The following is a 26,654-nucleotide window of genomic DNA, read 5'->3' on the forward strand; positions in this document are numbered from 1 at the left end:
CTTGGGGCCTGACCGCATTTCCCAACTCTGTGGTGTGTGTTCAGTGAAAGAACAGGCTACAGCCCTGCAGCCCTGGCTTGTCACCGGCGCAATGCCTGGAGCCATTCAGACCCTGCTGGGAGAACACCATCCAGTCAGGCCGACCCTGGGCTGGGAGTTTTATTGATCTGTTGTATGATGCTTGGTGATGCTTCTTTTAGTGGGAAGTTCATTTCTGGAAGCAAGATTACTCACATTTTCTGTGATGGTGGAGCTGGGGAGTCACAGAACTCAGACTTATTGGCACCATCCTCAGGAATAATAAAGCAAATAAAATTATATTGACCACATTTCAGTTTATTTCCTTGCCCCTTCTGTTTCTTACCCACCCCCGCCCTTCCTTTCTCCCTCTTTGCTCAGCCTGCCCGTAAAACAACCTCTCTATTTTCAGCAAACCTTAAAGAAACAAAGGCCTGACTTGAATGTTCCTTTCCTCAAATAAAATGTCATTCTTGTAATTTCCCTCTCAGAATCAGCTCATTCTCAGCTTCTGCACGTGGGTGTCACTTACAGTCATGGGCATCTCCCAGGTGCACAGCCTCCACAAAGCATCATCAGTGGTTGAAGGAGATACCACTTCCCTGAATCGTTTGTGTCCTCTATGCTCCAGCAGTGGCCACACCAAAGTGGGGTTGGAGACCCCCGATCCCATAAGCCTCCCATTCAGAATGGTCTTACTAGTTTATTTATTTTTAAAGACTTATTTATTTATTCATGATAGAGAGAGAGAGAGAGAGAGAGAGAGAGGCAGAGACACAGGCAGAGGGAGAAACAGGCTCCATGCCGGGAACCCAACGTCAGACTCGATCCCGGGACTCCAGGATCACGCCCTGGGCTGAAGGCAGGCGCTAAACCGCTGAGCCACCCAGGGATCCCCTGGTCTTGCTAGTTTAAGTCACGCCCATATGCTTACAGAATTTCTGCTTCACCCAATACAGAAAATCAGTCAATCCCAATCTATTTCTTCAGCTCTTTTCTTCACCACCTGTGTGTCTACATAAAAGGGCTACTTGGTGCCAGACTCCATAAATTCGAAGGAAAGATAAATAGTTCCACCCCAATCTGAGCCTGTTTTGACTTCGCCTTGGACAATTGCCCTCTGTGAATCTCTGTTTCCTGCTAAATTCTGGATTCCCACCTGTAACCCGCCTGCCTTGCCTAGAGCTTGTCGCTTTCTCTATTCTCCTAGTTAAATCCTACCTTATGCTTCGGGTCCTACTCAGGTACCACCTCCTCCAGGGACACCTACCTGCAAACTCCAGCCCTCCTGGATTTTTTCTGGAGTGATTCTCCTGGTCTCTAAGCTCCTACAAGTAAGAATTTAATCACAGATATTAGCACTTGAAATATACTGTCTTCTTTTGAACATTAATCTAGGCCCTCCAACTTTGAGGATACAGATTAACATGATGGTGCTTGCCCCCACCAAACTCAGAACAGTGCCAGGCAGGGAGTGTGTACAAAGCAACAGCTCAGGGCAAGAAGCACTTACAAATTCTTAATGGCAGAAAAATCCTCATTGACCTAAAACTAAAATGGAAAGTGCTCTGGATATAACTGGCTTCAGGCAGATAATGCCTTTGGCTCATCCTTGAAGTCCCTTTACACACAGCAAGATAAGAAATCTCCAGCCCCCAGCACAGCACCTGGCATATCAGAGGCTCAGTACATAGTTGTCAGGGGAATGTTTGTGATTGCCTAGACTTCTAGCACTAACAAAGCTAGGTTGGCACACGCTCAACCGTTACACAGGAATCCTATGTGCACATTCAGGAAGAAAACATAAGACAGCGTGTTATTGTCAACTCAGGACTAACTACCAGTAGAGAATCATCTCTGACTTCTGGCACTAATGTCCTCGGGTTGTTTTCTTTGCCTCCCCACTGTTCATCATCCTGAACGGAGGAAAGGAAAAGAATTCACATAGAAATTAACATAGCTTCTAGTTAGAAATTCTGATATAAGGCATTTCTAAGGACAAGTAACTAAAATGAAGGTCATTAGTGTTTTCTTTGTAATTAACTATGAATATTGGAAGTCAGAGGAACCTCAGACACCCTCTTCTCCATGCCTGTCTCTTAACAGATGAGAAAGCAGAGGCCCACAGGTGTGACTAGAATGCACATGTGCAGGTGTTGAGGCTACACAGCATTCTGCTTGAATTTTAGCTGGGATGACCAATCAAGCCAACTTTAGATCTGGCTGTTTGGATTTGTTTCCATTTATGGCATATGCCCCACTAATGGAGCAGGCTTCTCGTATGCAGAAGACACCATTGATTGCCTGTACAGCAGCCGCTCTCCACTTCCTTACAGGGTGGGTTCACCCTACACTGAACAGCACGTTCTTCAGGGGAGGTTGGTCAGTCTCCAGCCCTAAGGGGTGACTATTGATTAGTCTAAGCCAAACTTAATGGTCTTAATGGCCTTATTAGGCTTGCTGTGGAATTGGTTTAGTCCTGGGCATGTGATACCAGCAAGGAGGGGTCTACTTAGCAAGAGAATCTGGAGAGGAATGTCCATTTGTCCGGACATTGTTGTCTGCACATGACTATAACAGCCACCTTAGGGTAGTGAGGACAGTTAGTCTGCAGACGAGCCAATGGCAGCAGTGAGAAAAGATGCAAAGAGCCTGGGTCCTTGATGAGGCCCCCAAACCTCTGAATTAGCCAGTCCTGGAAATGCCCTTCCCCGGGGCTTCTTACTAGGATATGTGCACGTCCTTACTGTGTTTTCATTTCCTTGAGTTGAGGTCCCAGCTTCCCATCACCAGACACAGTCTATCAGCTCCGCTGTTACATAGCCTTTGAAAAGGCCTCTTATGAACAGCACTTCCCACAGAAACACCTGAATAATATTTTACACATTTGCCCTGAGAGTCCTTACCCAAGAAACAAATCCGGCTCGGTTAACGACAGCTAACAAGATCACAGCTTGAGCTGATACGGCCACGAGTCTGTGTCTCAAATGCTGTAATTTGGTTTCCATAAAAATCCCTTTTGCTCATCATCCTTAAGTCTTGTATTCCTCAGTGAGATGCAAATTAAACACCACATGCTGCTGACATTCAGAAGCTCGCTTTATTTGCTTTAAACACAGGAGAGAAATGGAATTGGTTTATTCAGACGGAGATTGGGTTAGGAGGATGGTTTTCAGGAGCCAAACATTATCCCAGACTAAGACTAGGGCGCTGCCATCTCTCTGAGCCCCTCCAGCCTGCCGTGGGTGCTTTTTCAGCTTTGACCTTGTTCAAGATCAGAGCTGCCTGGAACTTTGCACTAAAAACAACCAGGTTTATGGAAAATTGAAGAGGAGATGTCTACGAAGTAGTGTTGGAAAGCTCATTGGCCATGTGATCTTGGACACACTGCACTATGCTGCTTCCTAGAGATCTGACTAGCTGATCTCCCAGGTTCTTTCCTGGATGAACATTTTACAATCCCATGAAATGATCAGATGGATCTGATGTGCTGAGCCCTGGGTGTCATACTATATGTCGGCAAGTTGAATTTAAATATAATTTTAAAAATTAAAAAGGAAAAAAAAGACCCTTATATACCTCCTCCTTCATGTGTAAAAAGACAGTTGTCATAGTAAATAGCAGTAAACCATTTTTCAATTTTTAAAAAAAGAAATGACCAGATAGGCAATGTGAGTTAAGAATGCAAGTAAACTGGAGGAATTCTTACCTGTTTAGGCTACTGTGTTGGAAGAAGTCATAGTTATCAAAAATTAATGAATAACGTTAACCTGTATCTATTAAGCACTTGCTCTATGCTTGGCATTGTGCTAATTGAGAATATCAGCTGCATTTTCTCATTTAGACCACCTAGCAACCCTCTGAGGCTGGCACTATTATTGCCCCCTTAATGCCAGTGAGGCAGCTGAAGCTCAGAGAGGTTAAACAACCTCCCCAAGGTCACACAGCCAGCAAGCAGAGAAGGTAAAATGTCCATTGGGCCTGTCTGATTCTAAAGCCTATACACACACCATCCTGCTTCATGTGGCAAAATTTTCTAAATGTGCCTGGCGGGGGCCAAAAAAGGCTGACTGACAATTTACCCTCTTGCTGGGAAAGTTTGGCTCCTCAGAGAGCACTGGTTAACATTAGGAGCTTAAGACCTGGATCCCAGCCTCTCTTGTGCAATCTTGAGTAAGCAACTTGGCCTCTCTGTTTTACCTTCTATAGAAAGGATGCAATGATACTTGAATTTCCTACTTCATAAATTTACTGAGGCTTACATGAGAGGCTTGAAAGGAAAATGCTTTGAAAACTCCTAAAGAATTGTATAAACCTAAGCATCTATTACAGTTAAAAGTAGTCAAGGAAGGAGAAGTGACCAAAGAAAACTATGATTAATTCTATTAATTAATTAATATAAAAAAATTAATTAATATAAATAGAAAAATAGAATTAATTAATTAATTAAAAATTATTTTGCTGCTATAGAACTGTGCCTAGTGCATTTGTGTTCAATAGATATTGGTTGCATGGTTGAATAAATGATTGAATGAAAAAAATTATTTTACTGCAAGAATACCATCGAGACTGGGAGAAAATATTTGCAAATTGCATATCTGATGAGGCATTTATATCCAGAATATATAAAGAACTATTACAACTCAGTTATGAAGTTTTTTTAAAGGCAAAGGATTGGAGGAGACATTCTCAAAAGAAAGATAACACACATGGCCAATAAGCATATGAAAAGATGCTCAATATCATTAGTCATCAGGGCAATGCAAACTGAAACCACAGTGAGCTCCCACTTCACACATACCACTATGGCTACAATCAAAAAGATGAACAATAACAAGTGTTGACAAGCATGTGGAGAAATTGGACAGACATCTCATACACTCTTCATAGGGATGCAAAATGTGACACCTCCTTTGGAAAACAGACTGACAGTTCCTCAAAAGATCAAACGTACAGTTACCAGAAGACCTAGCAATTCCACTCCTAGGTATAAACCCAAGAGAAATGAAAACATGTGTCCACACAAAACTTGAACAAAAATGTTCATAACTTGGCTCGTAATAACTGAAAAGTAGAAACAAACCAATGTTCATTGACCAATGAATGACCATATTGTACTCATACATGCTACAACATGGATGATCCTTAAAGAGGTTATGCCAAGTGGAAGAAGCTGATCACCAAAGACCAAACACTCCATGCTTCCATTGATATCAGATGTCCTGGAATAGGCAAATCTGTAGCAATAGAAAGCAGATCAGTGCTTGCTTAGGGCTGGAACAAGGGGAACTAGGGACAAGGGAAATGACAATTGACTGCTAATGAGTACAGGATTTCTTTAAAGGGAACAAAAAATGAGATTGTGGTGATGGTTGCACAACCCTGTAAACATAATACTAAAACACATTGAATTATACTACTTAAACCAATGAACTCGGTGGTACGTAAATTATATCTCAGGGAAGCTGTTTTTGATGTGTTCCCTTAAGTAGTCCAGGAGCTCGGGTAAATTTTTATTGCCACATAGATTATAGTGTTCCCTTGAGGGCAGCAGTATGGGGCTGCACTGTGTCTAAAGCCTTCCTTGAGGCCTTTGAAAAAAAATATATATATATAAGAAAACATAAGAACTACATGAGCAAGTACACAAGTGGCAGGATTTCTCATGTGCTATATTGCTTCAAAATACTCCTAAGTGCTGCAAGGTACAAGAGGTACCCTTCACAGTAGAATTTCTTTCTTCTGGGTCTTTCGTATTGAAGCATGGGACTCAGTAGGGGGCACTTTGTCCTGCCCGTCCCCATGACAGGATTTCACCTCTAGTAGCAGTCCTTGCACAACCTAACCCTGAGGGCAGGGTGAGAAAGAAGCTCAGGGTAGGGCAGCCCGGGGTGGCTCAGCTTTGGCGCCGCCTTCAGCCCAGGGTCTGATCCTGGAGACCTGGGATCGAGTCCCACATCGGGCTCCCTGCATGAAGCCTGCTTCTTCCTCTGCCTGTGTCTCTGCCTCTCTCTCTCTCTCTCTCTGTGTGTGTGTCTCTCATGAATAAATAAATAAAATCTCTAAAAAAAACAAAAAAACAAAAAAAAAAAAAAAAACAAGCAGCAACAGCAGCTCAGGGTAACATTAAATTAGGATCACTAAGAATCTCAGCATTTCATCGTAGATCCAGTGGCTGAAAAACAATTGCGTGGGGAGGCTCCCTGCCCACAATCCAGCAGCCATGGCTCAAGGGAAAACACCGAGGAAGTCAGAAGAGCTGCATTTGTCTTGTGAGCAGATCAAATGAAATGCTGCTGGGGGGTCATTCATCTGGGTGGCCGGCCCGCTCGTAGCAGCAGGAGCACAAACATCCACACCTGGCAGCGCCCGCCGCACCCATCAGTCAGCTAGCTCAGCCTCTGGAGGCTGGTGCCCTTCCCTTTCCACCTTGTCCCCCATAATCCCACCCAGATGGCCTTCACCTAATCCGTGTTTCAGCTCCTTCCGCGAGCGGAGTAGTTGTGCCAATAGTCTTTCCAGCCCTCTGGCCTTTGGGTACAGGCCCTCCAGAGCTGCTGCCACTTTGCAGCCCCCAGCCCCATTTGCAGAGAAGGATGTTGAATTCCCTGCTTTGAGGTATTCTCTAGACCAAAAGGCTTTTCAACTCAGTGTTGCAAGTGGTACCACTCACCTGACTATAAAGGAAGCACAGTCGTGTGGCCAGAAGCCAACTGCTTCCTGGCACAGTGTCTCACACAGTGCTAAAGACAGGATAGAAATGCACCTGCAAACTGGGCTTCGAAGCCTTAGCAGTGCGGTGCAGAGGTAGCCCAGCCAGGGCAGTGTGGACATTTCTGAGAAGCAGTCCCTGCGGGGACTAGCCCAACATCCTCTAGGATGCTCACACATCAGGACGCCCAGCTTAAATGCTTGTCTGTTACACAAACAAAATGTGCAGATGTTTCTCTGCTTCCCAGTGATATTACACACACACATTCCACCCCCACCAAGAACGCTTGCATCTGAGAAGGGACCAGAGGGCTCTACTCTATTCAAAGCCGTCAGCCCAGAGAAAGTGGCTGGCTGGAAAATGTTCTCTGATGGGCCTTTATTTACAAATAAGTAAATATTATTTTAGAAACAGACAAACGCTATCAACAAACCCAGGAATATTTAGGAGCCAATGTATATTTGTGCGTTATTGTATTTTTTCCTTTTTTGTGAAATACCTGTTTGTTTGATTGGGTCACATGTGGGTCTTAGTTCAACTGGAAGTAAAAGTTTGTTCTAAATATGATCCAGCATTCTAAGCCATAGCTTTTTTTTTTTTTTGTCTTAGTGTATCTAGAATATTCTTCACTGAATATTCTGACGTCAGAACAAAAGAATTTATATTCCTTAGCAAATATTATTAGTCAGCTAGTAATTATGTAAACTCAAGAATCCTAAGCTCAAGATTGTTTTAGTGCTGTTCAAGCAGATTCTCCAAGCCAAGGCACACATCTAAGGGAAGCAGAGCATCAGACAGCTGGTTAAGAATTAATGGCTTATTGTCATCTAGGACATTTGATATCATAAAAGATGGAAATTCAGGAAATGACACAGGCCCCATGAGGTGACATCTGTGCTCTGGTGTCTGAAACTGAGGATCAAGCCTCGTGTCCCAAAGCTTTTCATAAAATTGAAATTTGGGCGTTAGTTCCTCATTTCCTCTAGGACAACGTAAATGGCCCATTTGGCTGATAAGGAGGATCTCTGGATTCTTTGGTTTGTAACAGAAGAATTCCATATGCTACAATAGCATCAGCAGTCAAATATGAGGTATAATTTATGTCCAAGTTGACTGACCTTCTGTATCACTGAATTTCTCTCTTGCTAAATGTAGCAAGTTCTGTTTACTTTTATCCTTCCCTATGGCCAATGGAAGATTTCAAAGACCTTTGGGATAGACCTAGTGCTGAATAAATTTCCTTTATGACCTTAATTGCTTCCCCAGGCCATTCCCTGCCACCATCCCACTCTAGTTCACAGTAAATGGGCCCCTTCCTTCTCTCCTTTACTAGATTGTCTTACCTGAACCTTAAGAAGCCACCATCCCACTCAAAGTTTTGATATATGCTAAGCTACATCCACCATTTTTATATTGGGGACCCAAATGTAATGTTTATCCTTATTTTTTTTTTAGATTTTATTTATTTATTCATGAGACACACAGAGAGAGAGAGAGAGAGGCAGAGACATAGGCAGAGGGAGAAGCAGGCTCCATGCAGAGCGCTCAACATGGGACTCGATCCAGGGTCTCCAGGTTCAAACCCTGGGCTGAAGGCAGATGCTCAACTGCTGAGGCACCCAGGCGCCCCAATGTTTATCCTTCTTAAATATTTTGTATTGGGAAGCTGTCTTCTAAATAACTGTTTGATCAAAGGAGAACTTAAACTACTACAACCATCTATTTAGAGAGTAAATAAAAACACAGCATAATGAGGAGGATCACCTGCAACCATAGATGTATTCAGAAGCAAAGTGATAACCCAAATGCTTCCATTATTAAGAAAGAATTAAAATAGCTGAAATAAGCCTTCAACTCAAGAAGCGTGTAAAGCTGTTATAAAATAAACCTGAAAAATATAAAAGGAAGCAAAGCCAGAAAATACAGATTGAGCTGTTCCTTTGAAAAGAAAATAGACAAATTTTTGACAAATATAAGGAAGAAAAAGGGATGGGAAAGCAGAATTTAGCAGAAGTGATATACTAGATACCATGGTTTTAAAGAGAATATTCTATAAATTTTGTGAAATAAATAAGCTTGAAAATAGAAATTAAATAGAATTTTTTGGAAACAAAATATAAATTAACAGAATCAACAAAAGAAGAAATGAGTAGTAACCAAGGAATAAATTATAAAAGGTATCAAAGGATCACCATTCTGAAAAAGCTCTGTTGACTAGATAGTTTACTGCTGTAAGTACTAAACTTTCAAGGAACAGATAATTCTCATATTATTGAAACTTTTTTAGAGCACCATCCAGTTTATTCTTCCAAGCTAAACTCCGCATGATGCCAAACCTGTCAAAAACTGCCCCCAAAATATAAAATAGATGAATATAAATATATGTCAGGTTCACCAATAAAGATAGATCCTCCCAGAATTCTAAATAAAATACTAGCAGGCTAATTTTAATGATATATTAAGAGAATCATCAATCAAATAGACTTGAAAAGGCTAGCATATGTTCTGTTGGTTAAAAATTGGAAAATACAGAAAAGTTCAAAAAATATTTAAACCTCATGATACCACCATCCAAATTTATCCACAGTTAACATTTGAGTATATATCCTTCCAGTGTTTTTTCTCTGTATATATATTTTCTCTATATATTCATGCTGCTTTGTAGCTAATAGACTGTCTGAGAAAAACCACATACATATACCCTGGGAGGTTAGATTAGGTCCTCAGTTTATTTGCCAAAGGATACAGAAACACCACTGAGACACGAGGGCCCCACAGAGCTGGGATAGGCACACTGGCACAGATCCCCAGGTATCCCTAGAGCTTCTTTTTTTTTTTTTAAGATTTTATGTATTTATTTATTCATGAAAGACACAGAGAGAGGCAGAGACACAGGCAGAGGGAGAAGCAGGCTCCATGCAGGGAGCCCGACGCGGGTGGGACTTGATCCCAGATCTCCAGGATCATGCCCTGGGCTGAAGGCGGCGTTAAACCGCTGAAGCACCTAGGCTGCCCTCCCTAGAGCTTCTAACAGGATTCTCATACCTCAGTCCCTTTATGCTTGGGCCTCACATAACTAGTCAAGGAGATTTCCACAAACTGTACACTTAATAATCCCATTGAAGAGCCTGTTTATAGACAATGGGACCATCTGATAAGCTGAAGTAAAACTCAGGGTCGGCAAAACTCCATCCTCCCCCAGGGGGAAAAAAAAGCAGAATCAACACCTGTGTGTTCCTGGTCAGTTTCTCTGCCCTCAGATGACAGGCATACTGGAAAGCCCATTTCTGCACAAATATACTGTGAGAATTTTTCATGAAGTATTCTCATATGTTTATAATGACTGTATAATACTAAAAAATATTCCCTCATAAAGGTGTATCATTATTTATTTAACAATCCCCTATTGTCAGGCATTTGTTTATAAGTCCTTTCCTATTGCAAATAATGTAAAAGCATATATCCTTTAGATAAATGTTTTTAAACACTCTTGATTATTTTCATAGGGCAAATTTCTGGAAATAGAATCTCAGCTCTGTCTCTTATTAGGGGTCTTCTTGTCCTCATCTATGAAGAGAAGAATAATACCTATAAGGAGGCAACAATGGTATAAAGTAACAAAACAAACAAAACCTCCAGGGGTCTAGGATCCTGAGGGAAGTATTGTCCAACTGTCCTGAGTCACTGTTTCATGTTGATGTAGGTAACTACTTCCCTCCACCTGGACACTGGCTAATCCTTTATGACTGATTTTAGAGCTTTTCTTTGATTTTTCTAAACTGATGAAAATGCAGTTTTTGCATTGTCAAAAAGTAGTATATGAGGCGCCTGGGTGGCTCAGTGATTGAGCATCTGGCTTCAGCTCAGGCCGTGATCCCGGGGTCCTGGGATCGAGTCCCACACTGGGCTCCCCACAGGGAGCCTGCTTCTCCCTCTGCCTGTATGTCTGCTTCAGATTCCACATGTAAGTGAAATCATATGATATTTGTCTTTCTCTGACTTGTTTCACTTAGCATTATACCCTCTGGGTCCATTCATGTTGTCACAGATGGTATGATTTCATTCTTTTTTTATGGTTAAATAATAGTCCTGTTTGTGTGTGTGTGTGTGTGTGTGTGTGTGTGTGTGTGTGTGTATCTCACATCTTTTTTATCCTTTTATCTATTGACGGACACAGGCTGCTTCCATAGCTTGGCTGCTGTGAATAATGCTGCAGTGAACGTAGAGGTGCATATATTTCTTCAAACTGATGTTTGGGATGTCTTCAAAAAAACATTCAGAAGTGGTATTGCTGAATCATATGACAATTCTCTTTTTAATTTTTTAAGGAATTTCCATACTGTTTTCCATAGTGGCTGCACCAATTTAAACTGCCACCAACAGTGCATGAGAGTTCTCTTTTTCCACATCCTCATCAACACAATTTCATGTCCTTTTGATAACAGACAGTCTGACCAGTGTGAGGTGCTGTCTCCTTGTGGTTTTGATTTGCATTTCCCCGATGATTAGTGATGTTGAACATTTTTTCATGCACTTGTTGCCATCCGTATGTCTCCTTTGGAAAAGTGTCTATTCAGATTCTCTGTGCATTTTTTAATCAGGTACTTCGTGGGGTTTTTTGATACTAAGTCATGTACATTGTTTATATATTTTGGAAATTAACCACTTATAGAATCCATAATTTGCAAATATCTTCTCCTATTCAGGCTTTTCATTTTGTTGATGATTCCCTTCACTGTGCAAAAACTTTTTAGTTTGATGTAGTTTCATTTGTTTATCTTAGCTTTTGTTGCCCTTGCCTGAAGATACTGGTCCAAAAAAAAATATTTCTAAGACCAATGTCAAGGAGCTTATTGCCTATATTTTCTTCTAGGAGTTTTATGGTTTCAGGTCTTACATTCAAGTCTTCAATCCCTTTGAGTTTATTTTTTGTATATGGAGTAAGAAAGTGTTCCAGTTTCATTCTGTGGCATGTAACTGTCCAGTTCTCCCAACACCATTTGAAGAGACTGTCCTTTCCCCCATTGCATATTCTTGCCTCCTTTGTTGTAGATTAATTGACCATACATGTGCAGGTTTATTTCTGGACTCTCTGTTCTAGACCATTAATCTATGAGTTCATTTTCATGCCAATGCCATACTGTTTTGATTACTATGTCTTTGTAGTATAGTTTGAAGTCATAGACCTGATCTTTGGGACACCTGGGTGGCTCAGCGGTTTAGCGCCGCCTTCAGCCCAGGGCATGATCCTGGAGTCCCGGGATTGAGTCCCACATCTGGCTTCCTGGATGGAGCCTGCTTCTCTCTCTGCCCGTGTCTCTGCCTCTCTCTCACGGTGTCTCTCATGAATATATAAATAAAATTTTTTTTTAAAAGAGACATGATCTTCCAGCTTTGTTCTTCTTTCTCAAGATTGCTTTGTCTATTCGCAGTCTTTTCTGGTTCCATCCAAATTTTAGAATTCTTTGTTCTAATTTTGTAAAAGATGCAATTGGTGTTTTGGTGGAGATCACATTGAATCTGTAGATTGCTTGGATAGTATAGAAATTTTTAGCAATAATAATTCTTCCATCTGTGAGCACCGTGTATCTTTCCATTTATTTGTCTCACCTTCAATTTCTTTCACTAATGTCTTGTTCTCAGAGTTCTCAGAGTACCAGTCTCCCACCAACTTGGTTAAATTTATCCCTAGATATTTTATTCCTTTTGATGCTATTATAAATAGGATTGTTTCCTTAATTTTTCTCTCTGATAGCTTTTTATTAGCATGTAAAAATGCAACCAATTTCTATATGCTAATTTTATATTTTGCAACTTCACTGAATTCACTTATTAGTTCTAATAGCTTTTTCGTGGAATCTTCAGGTTTTCTATAAATGGTATCATATCATCTGCAAATAAGGACAGTTTTTATTTCTTTCTGATCTGGATGTCTTTCTTTGTTTTTTTTTCTTGCCTGATTGTTGTGAGTAGGACTTACAGTACTATGTTGAATAAAAGTGGCAAGAGTGGGCATCCTCATTTTCTTTCTGATCTTAGAGGAAAAGTTTTCAGCTTTTCCTCATTAAGTGTGATGTTAGCTGTGGGTCTGTCATATATGGCCTTTATCATGTTGAGGTATGTTCTTCCTATGCCCACTTTGTTGAGGATTTTTATCAAAGTGGATGTTGAATTTTGTCATATGCTTTCTCTGCATTATTGAAGTGATTGTAGGATTTTTATCCTTCATTTTGTTAATGTAATGTGTACCATGTTAATTAATTTGCAGATGCCAAGCCACCCTTGCATCCCTAGAATAAATCCTACTTGACTATGGTGTGTGATTTTTCTAATATGTTGTTAAATTCTGTTTGCTAATATTTTGTTGAGAGTTTCTTATCTATGTTCATCAGGGATATTGGGCATAATTTTCTTTTTGTAGTGTCTATGTCTGGTTTTAGTGTCAGGGTAATGCTGGCTTCATAAAATGAGTTTGGAAGTGTTCCTTCCTCTGCAGTGTTTTTTGTTTTTTTTTTATTTTCCAGTAATTTGAGGAGAGATACTAACTCTTCTTTAAATGTTTGGTAGAGAGCAGCCCTGGTGGCTCAGCAGTTCAGCGCCACCTTCAGCCCAGGGTGTGATCCTGGAGACCCGGGATCGAGTCCCACATTGGGCTCCTGGCATGGAGCCTGTTTCTCCCTCTGCCTGTGTCTCTGCCTCTCTCTCTCTCTCTCTCTCTCTCTTTTTCATGAATAAATAAATAAAATCTTAAAAAAAATAAAATAAATGTTTGGTAGAATTTACCTGTGAAGCCATCTGGTTCTAGACTTTTGTTTTTGGGGAATTTTTTAAAGATGTTATTTATTTATTAGAGAGCACGCACATGAATGCACACATGTGTGCACGGATGGGAGAAGGGCAGAGGGATGAGCAGACTCTCCTCTGAGAGCCTGACTTGGGCTTCAATCCCAGGACCCCTGAGATCATGACCTGAGCTGAAGTCAGATGCTTAACCAACTGAGCAACCCACATGCCCCTGTTTTTTGGGAATTTTTAAATTACTGATTCAATTTCTTTATTTGTAATTGGTCTGTTCAGATTTTAAATTCTTCATGATTGAATCTTAGAAGATTGTGTACTTCCAGAAGTGTATCCACTTCTTGTAGGTGTTTCAGTTTACTGTTTCATAGTAGTCTCATGATTTTATTTTTTAATTTCTGGGGTGTCAGTTGTAACTTGCCATCTTTCATTTCTGATTTTATTTATTTGGGTCCACTTTTTTACTTGATGAGTCTGGCTAGAGGTTTATTGATTTTGTTTATCTTTCAAAAAAACTGCTTTTAGTTTCATTGATTTTTTTTTCAAAATTTTTAGTCTGTATTTTATTTATTCTCACTCCAATCTTTATTATTTCCTTGTACTATCTTTAGGCTTCTTTTTCTACTTTCTTTAGGTGTAAGGTTGGATTGTTTACTTGAGATTTTTCTTGTTTCTTGAGGTAGGCTTCTGTTGTTCTTAGAACTGCTTTTGCTATAGCCCATAGATTTCAGCAAGTTGTGTTTCCATCTCATTTGTGTAAGGTGTTTTTTTTTATTTTCTCTTGATTTCTTCATTGATACATTGGTTCTTTAGTAACATTTTGTTAGTCTCAAGTGTTTGTGTTCTTTCCAGTTTTCTTCTTGTAATTCTAGTTTCACACCATTCTGGTCCCAAAAGATGCTTGATATGATTTCAGTCTTCTAGAATTTATTTAGGCTTGTTTTGTGGCTTAGCATGTGACCTATCCTGGAGAATGTCCCATGTGCACTGGAGATGAATATGTATTCTGCAGTTAGGGGATAAAAAATTCCATATGTGAGTCCATCTCGTCTAATGTGTTGTTTAAAGCCAATGTTTCCTCATTGATTTTCTGCCTGGGTGATCTATGCATTCATGTAACTAGGGTATTAAAGTCCCCTAATACCATTGTATTACTGTGAATTTCTTCCTTTATTTCCATTAATATTTTCTTTATGTACTTAAGTGCTCTTATGTTGGGTGCACCCAAATAAATAAATGTTTATGAATGGTATATCCTTTTCTTGTATTGACATGATTATCACTATGTAATGCTCGTCTTTATGTTTTGTTAGTCTTTGTTTTAAAGTCTATTTAGTCTGATATGAATATTGCTATTTCAGCTTTCTTTTCATTTTTATTTCTGTGGAATATCTTTCTCCATCCCTTCACTTTCAGTCTATGTATGTCTTAGTTCTGCTGTGAGTCTCTTGTAAGCAGCATATACATGGGTCTTGTTTTTGTTTTTGTTTTTGTTTTTACCCATTGCACCATTCATTGTCTTTTGATTGGAGCATTTAGGTCATTTACATCTAAAGTAATTAATGATAGGTATTCATTGCCATTTTGTTCATTGTTTTCTGGGGTTTTTTTGGTAGTTCTCATTCCTTTTCTTGCTCTCTTCCTCTGTGATTTAATAACTTTCATTAGCTTTATGTTTGAGCTCCTTTCTCTGTTTTGTGTGGGTATCTAGTGTAGGTTTTTGGTTTCTAGTTTCCATGAGGTTTATATAGATTGGCCTATGCTCTTCTATATAAATAGCAGTATATTTTAAACTGATAATTGCTTAAGTTTAAATGCATTCTAAAGTCACTACCTTTTTACTGTCTTCCACCATGTTTTATGTTTTTGACATTATATTTTACATCTTTTATTTTGTATATCCCTTAACATTTATTGTAGTTATAGTTGATTCACTATTTTTGCTTTTAACCTTCATATTAGCTTTCTAAGTAGCTGATCACTGCCTTTACTGTATATTTGCCTTGTAGTATCAGTGAGAGTTTATTTTTTAACCAGTGGGTTTTTTCTTTCAATGTTTTCTTTTTTCTACTTATAGCCTTTTCTATTCTACTCAAAGAAGACTCTTTAACATTTCTTGTAAGGCAAGATTAGTGGTGATGAACTCCTTTAGTATTTGCTTATCTGGGAGTCTCTCCTTTAATTCTGAGTGATAATCTTGACAGGCAATGGTTTCAGTTATCATTTTTCCCCTTTTTCCAGCACTTTAAATATATCCTGACACTCCCTTCTGGCCTACAAAGTTTCTGCTGAAAATCAACTGATAGACCTAAGGAGTTTCCCTTTTATGTGACCATTTTTCTCTTGATGCCTTTAAAATCTCTCTTTATCTTTAACTTTTGTCATGTTAATTATAATATGTCTTAGTGTGGCTCTCTTTGGGTTCATCTTGTGTGGGATTCTGTGTGCTACCTGGACCAGGATGTCTGTTTCCTTCCACAGGATAGGGAAGTTTTCCACCATTATTTCTTCAGATAAGTTTTCTGTTCCTTTCTCTCTCTCTCTCTCTCTCTCTCTCTCTCTCTCTCTCTCTTCTTCTGGGACCCATATAATGTGAAATACATTATGCCTAATGTTGTCTTGAAGGTCCCTTAAACTAACTTCCTTTTCGGGGGGCAGGGGGGAGCGGTTCTGATGGGGTAACTTCCACTATTCTGTCTTCCAGGTCACTAATTCATTCTTCTGTATCATCTAATCTGCTGTTAATTCCCTCTAGTGTGTTTTTCACTTCAATTAGTATATTCTTCAGTTCTGATTGGTTCTTTCTTATATTTTCTGACTCTTTGTTGAAGTTCTCTCTATGTTCCTCCACATTCTTCTCCCAAGTTTGATGAGTGTCTTTATGACCATTACTTTGAACTCTTTATCGGGTAAATTACTTATCTCTATTTCACTAGGGTTTTTCTGTGATTTTATCTTGTTCTTCTTTTTGGAACATGTTTCTCTGTCTCTTCATTCTGTCTAACCTTCTGTTTGTTTCTATCAATTAGGCAGAGTAGCTACCTCTCCCAGCCTTGAAGAAGTGGCCTTGTATAGGAGCATTTCCTGTGTTGACTGCATGTGTTTGGTGGCTTTGGCAGGCCAGCTGGAGCTGGAGCTGGAGCAGGTATAGGCCAGGGGTTCCCAAGGCATGCTGTATCAAAGTTGTTCTGCTGGGATGGCTAGAGTTAGAGTGAACACAGACCAAGGAGTCCCAGGACATGCCATTCTAGGAGCCAGTGTAGGCCAGGAGATCCTGGGGCACTACACCAGGGACTCCCTGGCAGGACAGCTGGAGTAGGCATTAGCAGGGCTGCCCTGGTAGAATGGATGGAGCAGAGCAGGTGTGTACCAGGAGGTCCCTGGATGTACCATGCCAAGGCTGCTTTAGTGGATAGCTCAAGCTGAATCAAGCATGAGCTAGTAGGATCCCAGGGCATGCTGTGTGGGGCTGCCCAAGCAGGAGGGCTGGAACAGGCATGAACGCTGGAACAGGCATGAACCTGGGGGTCCCAAGGCATGCCATGCTGGTGCCTTCTTGAGAGGACTGCTAGAGCTAGTGTAAGCCAGAGGTGTGGGACATAGTGGGCAGCACTAGCAATTTGGCTAGAGTGCCTCAACCCTGTACCACCTACACTATCAAGATGGAAGAGGAACATAAAAAATGGTACTTGCCATCACCCCCAGCCCTGGAGAGAGTTCCAGCAGTTTCTGCCCACTGGCAAATGCTCTACAGCTAGTAAATGGATTTCCTTCACTTTAATCTAGTTTCCCTTTAAACCACTGTTTTTTTGCTGCCCCAGGTGGGTGAATCTGCCCATGGGCCCCTCAGTGGTAACCCTCCCTACTGCAGGTCACCATGTTGGGGATGGGGTTTCCATCATTACCAGGTCTCTGTCTCTCCTACTCTTCTCTGTATTCTTTCTACTGTTTGCTGTGAGGAAACTCAAGCAGCCCTCGGTTCTTCTTTAGGAAAAATTATTCTATATGTAGGTATAGATTGAGTGTGTCCACGGGAGGAGGTGAGTTCAGAGTTTTCCTACACTGCCATCTTGGGCCACCCTCTCAAAAAGTGGATTCTTAACAAATGTCACACAAATATCATTCCTAGCTCTCATGCCATTTACTCTAAATATAACTTTTAGAGTACTCACCTTTTTATCCTTAACATTTTCAACCTCCTTTTGTTTGGGTCCTTTTTCTCATAATGATAAAGGCATTCTTTATAACATGATCTGCCTAGCTTTAGTACATAGACATTTAAAATCTGAGCTTAATTTCCACAATAAATGGTTTTTGTTTTTGTTTTTTAGGATTTATTTATTTATTTATTTATTTATTTATTTATGATAGACACAGAGAGAGAGAGAGAGAGAGAGAGGCAGAGACACAGGAGGAGGGAGAAGCAGGCTCCATGCAGGGAACCTGATGTGGGACTCGATCCCAGGACTCCAGGATCATGCCCTGGGCCAAAGGCAGGCGCTAAACCGCTGAGCCACCCAGGGATCCCCAATAAATGGTTTTTAAATAAGTGAATTAATGCCTAATATGGCTAAGTGATAAAAGTAGGCAAAGACTGTAGCAGACACCTGCATGGTTGTTTCATTCATAAACTCTTGATACAATTAACCAGAGCAGAAGTTAGAAGTACTAAGGAGTGAAAGTTCCTTTCTACTTGATAAATATCAAGTAGGTCATTCTCATTCTGGGACAAAATACTAATGTACTTTTCCAAATCCTTTATGCTAAATACAACTAAATGCTTAGATAGTATATATAAAACAAACATAGGACTATAAGATAGAAGGCAGATCAGCTAGGCAAATAAGTTCCAAGAAAGGCATGGCAGGTGGTTCACTGGGTTTTCATTTTTCCTCATATAGCTCAGAGTGAATGCTGCAAAAGCCAGCAACCTGGAAATGCCAACAGGCACAGATTTTAAAAAATAAAAATAAAAGCCCCAGGAAAGCTAGTCAAAGAGCCAGGAAGTGAGTATCCTAGCAAGAAGAAAACTTTTAGACAAAAAGTGACTTTCATGGTGTTCCAGCCAAACACCATGGGGGAGGGGGGGAGTAACCACATTTCCACCTTTATTAGGAAAGGCAAAGTTAGAAGCCTTGAGTTCCTTCTCCCCTTGCCCAACTATAAAGTGGTACTCTTCTGTCCCCTTGCTGATTTTGTGTTAGTGGAGAGCTACTAAAATAAGTGTTTTTTCTGAAATCCAAAGTCTTATAATATGAAAATGTTCAGGATACAATAGAACATCATTCATCATATCAAGAACCTGGAAAAATCTCAACTTGAATGAGAGAAGACAAACGACAGATGCCAGTAGTGGATGACACAAATATGAGAATTACATGACAAGGATTTTAAAGGAACCATTATATTGGGATGCCTGGGTGGCTCAGTGGTTGAGCATCTGCCTTTGGCTCGGGGTGTGATCCCGGGGTCCTGGGATCAGGTCCCACATCAGGCTCCCTGCATGGAGCCTGCTTCTCCCTTTGCCTGTGTCTCTGCCTCTCTCTCTCTCTCTGTGTGTGACTCTCATGAATAAATAAATAAAATCTTTTTTAAAATAAATCAAGGAACCATTATAAAATGCTTCAACATGCAATTAAGAGCATACTTGAAACAAATGAAAATATAGAGTCTCAGCAAAGAAATAAAAGATATAAAGAGGAACTAAATGTCAATTGCAAAACTGAAAAATACAGTAACTGAAATTTAAAAATTCAATGAATGCATTCAAAAGTAGAATGAGGAAAACATAAGAAAGAATCTGTGAACCTGAAGATAGAATAATAGGTATTGCCAAAATGAATAACAGAGAAGCATAAACTAAAGGAGAAAAAAAGACAGAGCCTCAAAAATCTATGGAACTATAACAAAAGACCTATCATTTGTATCATTAGAGGCCCAGAAAGAGAGAAGAAGGAAACTCCATACAATAAATGATATCAAGAAAGAAAGAAAAACAGTGGAAACAATAAAAGTAGGGAAAATATGAGAAATTTTTTTTTTTTCTCTTCATGGGGTTTCTAAATTGTATTTGGCAAATGAAGCAAAATTTGAAACATTGTTTGGTGTGATCCTCCAATGTATATAAAAGATATATTTTTTTAAACTTTATTTATTTATTCATGACAGATACACAGAGAGAGAGGTAAAGACACAAGCAGAGGAAGAAGCAGGCTCCATGCAGGAAGCCTGACATGGGACTCGATCCAGGGTCTCCAGGAAGGATCACACCCCAGGCTGAAGGTGGCGCTAAACCACTGGGCCACCGGGGCTGCCCTATAAAAGATATATTTATGGGAATCCCTGGGTAGCTCAGCAGTTTAGCACCTGCCTTCAGCCTAGGGCGTAATCCTGAAGTCCCGGGATCGAGTCCCACATCAGGCTTCTGCATGGGGCCTGCTTCTCCCTCTGCCTGTGTCTCTGCCTCTCTCTCTCTCTCTCTCTCTCTTTCTCTCTTTGTCTGTCTGTCTCTCATGGATAAATAAATAAAATCTTTTTTAAAAAAAGATATATTTAAGATAGTGAAGGAGGTAAGGTTTCTACACTTCACTCAAACTGGTAAAATGACAACAGCAGTAGATTGTGATAAGTTATATATAATGTAGCATCTGGAAAAAAACAATTTAAAATCTGTACAAAGAGATGAATTCAAAAGCACTATAAGTAAAGCAAAATATAATTCCATTTTTATTTATTATAATTCTATTCTATTCTTGTGGTTGCCAGAAGTGGGGGATGGGAGGGTGGGAGAAATGGGTGAACTGGTTTTGGTTTTTTAGTTTAAATAGAGTGAGTTTGAGTATATGTAAATATATATGCACTTATCTACGTATACACATATATAATATATAATTATAGATATATATAATTCTAAAGCATGTTAGAGATAGTCAAAATTATGAGAAATTTATTATGGCTGAGGTTTAGGGATAGACCCAGTAAGGTGAGGATGGAGATCTGATTGAGGACAGACCATGAAGAGCTTCAAAAAGCCATGTTTAACAGAAGACTTGTTCCTGGTGCTATAGCAGAGCAAACCAAAATATTTTATATAGAACCAACAATCCTACCAGTTTTGTGTTTTGGAAGATAAGTTTGGCAACAGTGAACCTCCTTGTGCCATCTTTTACCACTTTCACTTCTCATAATGTAGATATAGTTTTAGATCAATTAATATCAAAAAAGAAATACTGTTGCCGGAGCACTAATCGCACTTTAGAAATCAAGTGTTTGGAAATTAATACAGGGTGTTCAGTGAGAAGGTGCTGTCGCCCCTTCTAAAACATCATCATCAGACCAGTACGGGTGGAGTGGCCACAGGAAGTGAGGCTCCTGCTGGGCATCTCAGCTGTCCATACAGTGCCAACCAGGCCAAGAGCCTGCCCCTAAGTTACTTATGAGCTGAAAGCTTGTGGACAACTTTGGGTATTTATCCAGACTCCACGATACACTTAGCAAACACCAGCACCCTTGACTGTGAGGTCCAGGATTTGTCAGTTAGGTTCCAGATCTGTCTGTATTCAGACTTTGCCCAGCCCAGATTCTGAAAGAAATGTGTCACTGCAGCCAAAGGAAGAGACACAGTAAGCAGATCATTTAGAATAAACCCAAGACCCTCCCAAAGGTGTGTTTGATCCTGACCACTCACAAAACCAGCAAAACATTGCATGAAATCAAAATACAAAAAGTAAATAAACCATCCGAGAGAGAACTGTGCTTAAATTATAGGAGATGAAATTTAGAGCACATTTAAAGAAATATTCTCTGAAAGGAAAAAGTATTAAAATTGGAAGATCACAGGAGGTGCTGAAGTCCCCTTAAATACATTCTTTGTTGGAGAAGAGAGGTTGTACCCCTTTTGAAAGGTTAAATCCATTTTTTAAAAAAACTCATTAACCCAGTGATAGATTTTCTCTATTGATTTTTTCATTCAGCAGTTACATGTAAATGCTCGTTATGTCCCAGCCATGGTGCTAAGTTTGATGACAGGAAGACTTTCATTCCATTATCTCATTAATGTTGTCACATCTGTAGTCTCCATGGCACCATGTTCCTGAAATGGCATAGGGTCCAGAAACTCTCTTAAAAGTTGGCTAAGACTGTGTCATCATGTCAATTAATCAGTTTTATCATTTTAGGAAAAAGTTAATTTTTAATTAAATTAATATTTTTTTAATATTTTCGGTATGGAAACATGACAACTTCTTGGCACACTAACATGCTCAGTCTGCAATTTGAAATAAATTGAGTCTAAAGTCTTCTTTCCAGAAGATCTTTCTTCCATCTTTTTCCATCTTCTTGATTCCATGACTCCCAAGAGCCCTCCTGATTTAACTGATCTCATCCTTCTGTTGGTACTAGTCTATAGTGATGACCATCCTTGGCTTCCTCATCTCTTCTGCTACCCTCCCCTCCCTGCTGCAGAGGCCCATGGAGGCACAGCAACTGCCTGTACTCATGGCAACAACATTTGTTGAGTCGAAGCCAGAACGACTAGTTGTCCCTCAAGGACCTCTGCATCAAGACTAATTACTGGAACAGCATCCATGGAGGTTGAGATAGTTATCTTGATCCCACAACTGGAGCCTCGACAGTCTTTCCAGGCTCCCATCCTTAACATGAATTGTTTCTGGCAACATATTCTCTACCCAGACCATTGAAACACAAATATATTCAATCCCGCCCACAGAAGCATGGTAAGCCTCACAGCCCTTACAACCAAAGCCTAAAGAAAAACCTAAAATTCTTGGCTCTCTCAATTGTCTTAAAAACAAATAATAGTTACACTAGTAGAACTGTCATTTTAGGTGAATTTCCTCCCTTAATTTAAGGGAGGAAAACATAAAAGTATAAGACTTTTCTGCCAATCTAATTCAGATCAGAGATTCTCTCTCCTTGGGCTAGTATGTCTCATTACTATAGGACAGCAGTCATAAAAGGAAGGCAGCGTGGTAACTGTTTAATGGACATTTTCTCAGAAATTAAAGTGCCGCTTTTCAAAAGACAGTCAATCACTTTGTGGTGCAAGCCCCAGGGAATTGCACACACATTGCTGTTTCTGCTGCACACACAATGCCCAGGTACACACAGCACCAGCATCACATGTTCCTTTGTGGTTTGAATTAAAGCAAGTAGAATGTCCTGCCCAGTGATCAAAGCCTTTGACCATCACATGAAATCCATCAAAATACTCTTTATTCATAATAATTTCCCCGTCTTCAGCAATGTCATTCCAAAGCTTGGCAGGGACACATATCTCTTTCCTCCACCATGTGTTGCTTTGCTGTTTGGGGGTTTTGGAGGAGAAGGTGTTGTTTGGAGTTTTTCCCCAGTGTTTTGGGGGTCTCCTGACAAACTATTATCGATCTCAGATGTTCATGTTGGGTCAGAATCTAATAGTTGTTTTTTTTTTTTTTTATGACTCCATTGATAGTAGCCATCTCTACTCAGCCAACAGGAAAAATGGATTTTAGTTCATAAAGGAAGAAAGAAATATTACAGCCCTTTGATCACTAACATTCCCTTTCCCACCTCTGTCTAAAGATCCGGGATTCCTCTCTGAACACCAGACACAAACAGTAGCCTGGTAAAGAAACCACTACAGCTCAGGCAAGGCATAAATGTGCTGGTGTTGTCTGATGTTGAAGAATTTTGTCAGACAGTAGGAGTGGACCATGACTTTGGTGGGAGAAATGTTCCCACCAAACAATGTTCCCCCACAAGGGAAGGTTATGTTCTGGCTCCACTTTTCTCTATCTAACCCTGTAGTTCAAAACGATGCTTCCATTTTCAGATGTATCCTGCAAGATAGCTTCTTGGCTGGTCATTCTTCTAGAAGAAGTAAGGCTCAATGAATATTAACCTCCCTCCCTGCCCCCACACTGAGGATTTATGAGAATCTGTCCTTGGGCAAAGACACTTGTCAGAGATTTAAGGGGTAGGTGAAAGGATGGTTCACCTTGTCTAGGCTGCTTCGCACTTAGGGCCATAAACCCTGACAAGCTCCGCTCACCCCTGGCTTTCCCTGAAGTCCAGTCCTGATGAAACAGTAGTCACAGTTGGAAGTGGCAAGCAGATATTTGCTGACTCAACATTAAAAAGTGACCACTGCATTTTCTGGGTTCAGAATTTGACCTCAAAAGAACAGATTCAGGCGTGTTGCAATGCAGTTAATAAAGGACTCTGAAGATGTTGTATAGTATGTGAGTACCGAAACTTCCTTTTTGGCTCAAACACTCTCTGGGTTGGTGTGTCCTATTTGCATTTTTGTGATTAATTACCATTACAAACTGCCCACTTTTCCTGTTGTCTTTGAGTATATAATGATGACTTCTGGCAAATTTCAGCATGGATATGAACATCAAGCATTTGAACGTTTAAAACATTTGAACATTTGAAATGCTGTTACTATAAGCCACCACACTGGGGTTAAATTTTAAAGTGTGGAATATATGAAAATGGGTAAAGGTTGAAGCTTCAGTTCTTTAATGAAGGGCTCAAAAGGAAAGTTACTGTTTATACAGCAAGCCAGCTCCTACAAACACTCCAGCACTCAACTCCATGGGCAGGAAGAGGTAGGAAGTAGGACTATATAACTTTGTTGATGCTCCAGTCTCTAGAACCTTTCAACAGGCCATGAAAGCACAGAGCAGAATGCTGTGCCCTTCCTTGCAGCCCACTTCCTAAAAGAAAGCAAACAGATATTTTCAGTCTCTACAAAATATTTCAAGCATTTTGGATTTCCCTGCATTTTTTGTAGCTGATTGGATCGGGGGTGCATTTGCAAAGCCATTCCCAGAAACAGTCATTCTGAAATGACACCCCCGGCCCCCCTTCTTAAAGCACCACCAGATAGCGAGGGCTCGACTAGCAAGGGGCACCAACTCTCGTTCCCAATTTTATTTATATACATAATTTTTTTTTTTTAAACCATGAGGATGCCTTTGACCTGATGATTGCTCTTCAGGCTCCAGGTGATGGTTGACAGACACGCAGCCAGTGTGCTGCTTCTCTCCTTTGGTCGAATGACAGCTTGCTTGCTCGGTGGCGGCGTTTTGTGTTTGCTCACTTGGCTTTCCTTCCCTCTTCTTCCCGGGGGGCCTCGTGGGCTGGCAGCACCGTGGTCCAGCAGGCCAACTGCAGAGCCTCTGTGCCTTCCAGCAAGGGCAGCAGCAGTGGCAGTAGCAGCAGCGGCAGCAGCTCCTCCAGTGACTCAGAGAGCAGCTCTGGATCTGACTCGGAGACCGAGAGCAGTTCCAGCGAGAGTGAGGGCAGCAAGCCTCCCCACTACTCCAGCCCGGAGGTAAGAGCCTGAGAGCCTCCTAGCCTGAGCCCCCCGGGGCGGCCAGCTGTGCTTCTCTCCCTAAGGTGAGCGCAGTAAATCCCTGGAGTCTGGTTCTCACACCTACCCCCTCCCCCCACCCCCTCCCTGGGCTCGGGCAGCAGACAGCGACTGGCCCTACTGGCTGGGAGGCCACCACCCATGGCAGCGGGTCAGGGTCTGTCTGGGCTCATCATTTTCCCCACTCTGCCCCCTGCTTGCAGTTCTCCTAACTACAGAGCTCCCTTTGAAGTATAGAAACTTCATCTTTCATTGTCCAAAAATCTCTATGTTGACTTCCAGAAATTTCCAAGTATGCCATATACATCACTGCCTGGAAATAACCTCTGGATCAGGTCTCCCTAAGGGTTAGTGGAGGCAATAACTAGACGGGGCAGTTCACTGCCTGGGAAGTGTGGCCCACCCATAAATCAGGGGGAAAGGAGTTTTATGGATTAGACATGGTTAGAATCCTACCTTTTTGCAGTTTGTCATGGTTTAGAAGAACAAGGGCTATAAATATTAATAAAACCTTCTTAACTGTGTTTTCTTTGTGAAAATATAAAAAGAAAAATTAGCATCGACCTACAAATAATAATGAAACCTTTTATGGCTATGATGAGTATCTATGTGGAAGATTTAGGTGCCTCATATAAAAGCATTATAAGGTACCAATAAAAACCACTGCTATTTCTACTTTAAAGGGGAAAGGGGGAAATTAAATAGTAATTCAGTGCATAGAGATTCTTAGGAGAGAGTTGAAAGCAAACTTCTCAAGTCCCTGAATCTGTAAAGGTAGACTTTGATTGCTAAAGAAAGCATAAAACAGTTTCTTCTTGGGTATATAAACATTTGACATTACCACAGATTATAGGATTTCCATTTTTTGCCCACAGCCCCTCTGTACCACTCTGGGGCAAAAATTTCTAAATAGGCTCTGAAAACCAAAGCCACTTTTACAAACCCTGGCAGTGAGAGGGAAACACCATTAAGGGCCTACACAACCCACATTCCCAGCTTTGGGTCTGTGCCTCAGGACATCATCACACCCAAAGCAATTGTCTTTTTATCTGCAATTCATAGAACTACTCTTAAATTCCCTCAGGTTTTTCCCCTTCCAGTCTCCTCCCAAGAGGCTGAGGCTTTTTGCAGAAGCATCAAGAATGTCCCCACACTGCATATTCCTTCTTCAGCACCTTTCTACTCTGCACTGAGAGCTCTCCATTCATCCCGAAATCATCCATCTCTCCATATCTCCTCCATTTTTCTCTCCTTTCCATGACACTCACCTCCTCCCCACTCCCTCTCTCTCTATTTCTGTATCTATACATAGAAGGGGAAGGCCCTTAGCAGCATTAACCTATAAATGCCACAAGTTGCTATAACCCTGATCGTCCCAGAAACTAAATTCTTATTCTTTCTTCATACTTGCAATCATTCATTCACCTATTTAGTGTGCATTTGACAAATATTTACCAAGCATCGGCCATGGACTTGGTGCTTGGCTCTGGAGTACAGTAATTATCTGACAGGAAAGGTCTCCGTCTTCAGAGAACTGACATTCTAATAGGAAGAATTTGAAACAAACAAAAAAATACAGGCATTAAATGGGCTTCTTGAAAGCCAGCTTTGTAAAGCTAGAATTTGTTGAGAAACTCCAGAATATTTCGTTATAAGAAATAATGGCAACAGAGACATCACAAGAGCCAAGGGGGCCAATGGAGAGGTGTAAGAGGTATTCATGTCTGTGAATAACCCTGCTTTGAA

The 26,654-nt window shown here is 40.7% G+C and overlaps 1 protein-coding gene and 1 long non-coding RNA gene across 5 annotated transcripts in view; one reads left to right on the forward strand and one right to left on the reverse strand.

Moving 5' to 3' along the window:
- Positions 1 to 26,654, forward strand: part of AFF3 (ALF transcription elongation factor 3) — a 521,667-nt gene that overhangs the window by 450,189 nt on the left and 44,824 nt on the right. For all 4 annotated transcript variants that reach the window (XM_072844520.1, XM_072844518.1, XM_072844517.1 and 1 more), the window contains one exon: positions 24,683 to 24,869. In XM_072844520.1, the coding sequence (XP_072700621.1) occupies positions 24,683 to 24,869 (187 nt within the window). The remainder of the gene's footprint in view (positions 1 to 24,682; positions 24,870 to 26,654) is intronic.
- LOC140643102 (uncharacterized) overlaps positions 22,483 to 26,654 on the reverse strand; it is a 44,610-nt gene continuing 40,438 nt past the window's right edge. Inside the window, exons 5-8 of the long non-coding RNA XR_012039501.1 lie at positions 26,364 to 26,450; positions 25,365 to 25,400; positions 24,516 to 24,798; positions 22,483 to 24,249 (exon numbers count right to left, since the gene is read on the reverse strand). This is a non-coding gene — a long non-coding RNA (uncharacterized lncRNA). The remainder of the gene's footprint in view (positions 24,250 to 24,515; positions 24,799 to 25,364; positions 25,401 to 26,363; positions 26,451 to 26,654) is intronic.

This window comes from Canis lupus, chromosome 11, assembly GCF_048164855.1.
Source record: "Canis lupus baileyi chromosome 11, mCanLup2.hap1, whole genome shotgun sequence".
NCBI lineage: Eukaryota > Metazoa > Chordata > Mammalia > Carnivora > Canidae > Canis > Canis lupus.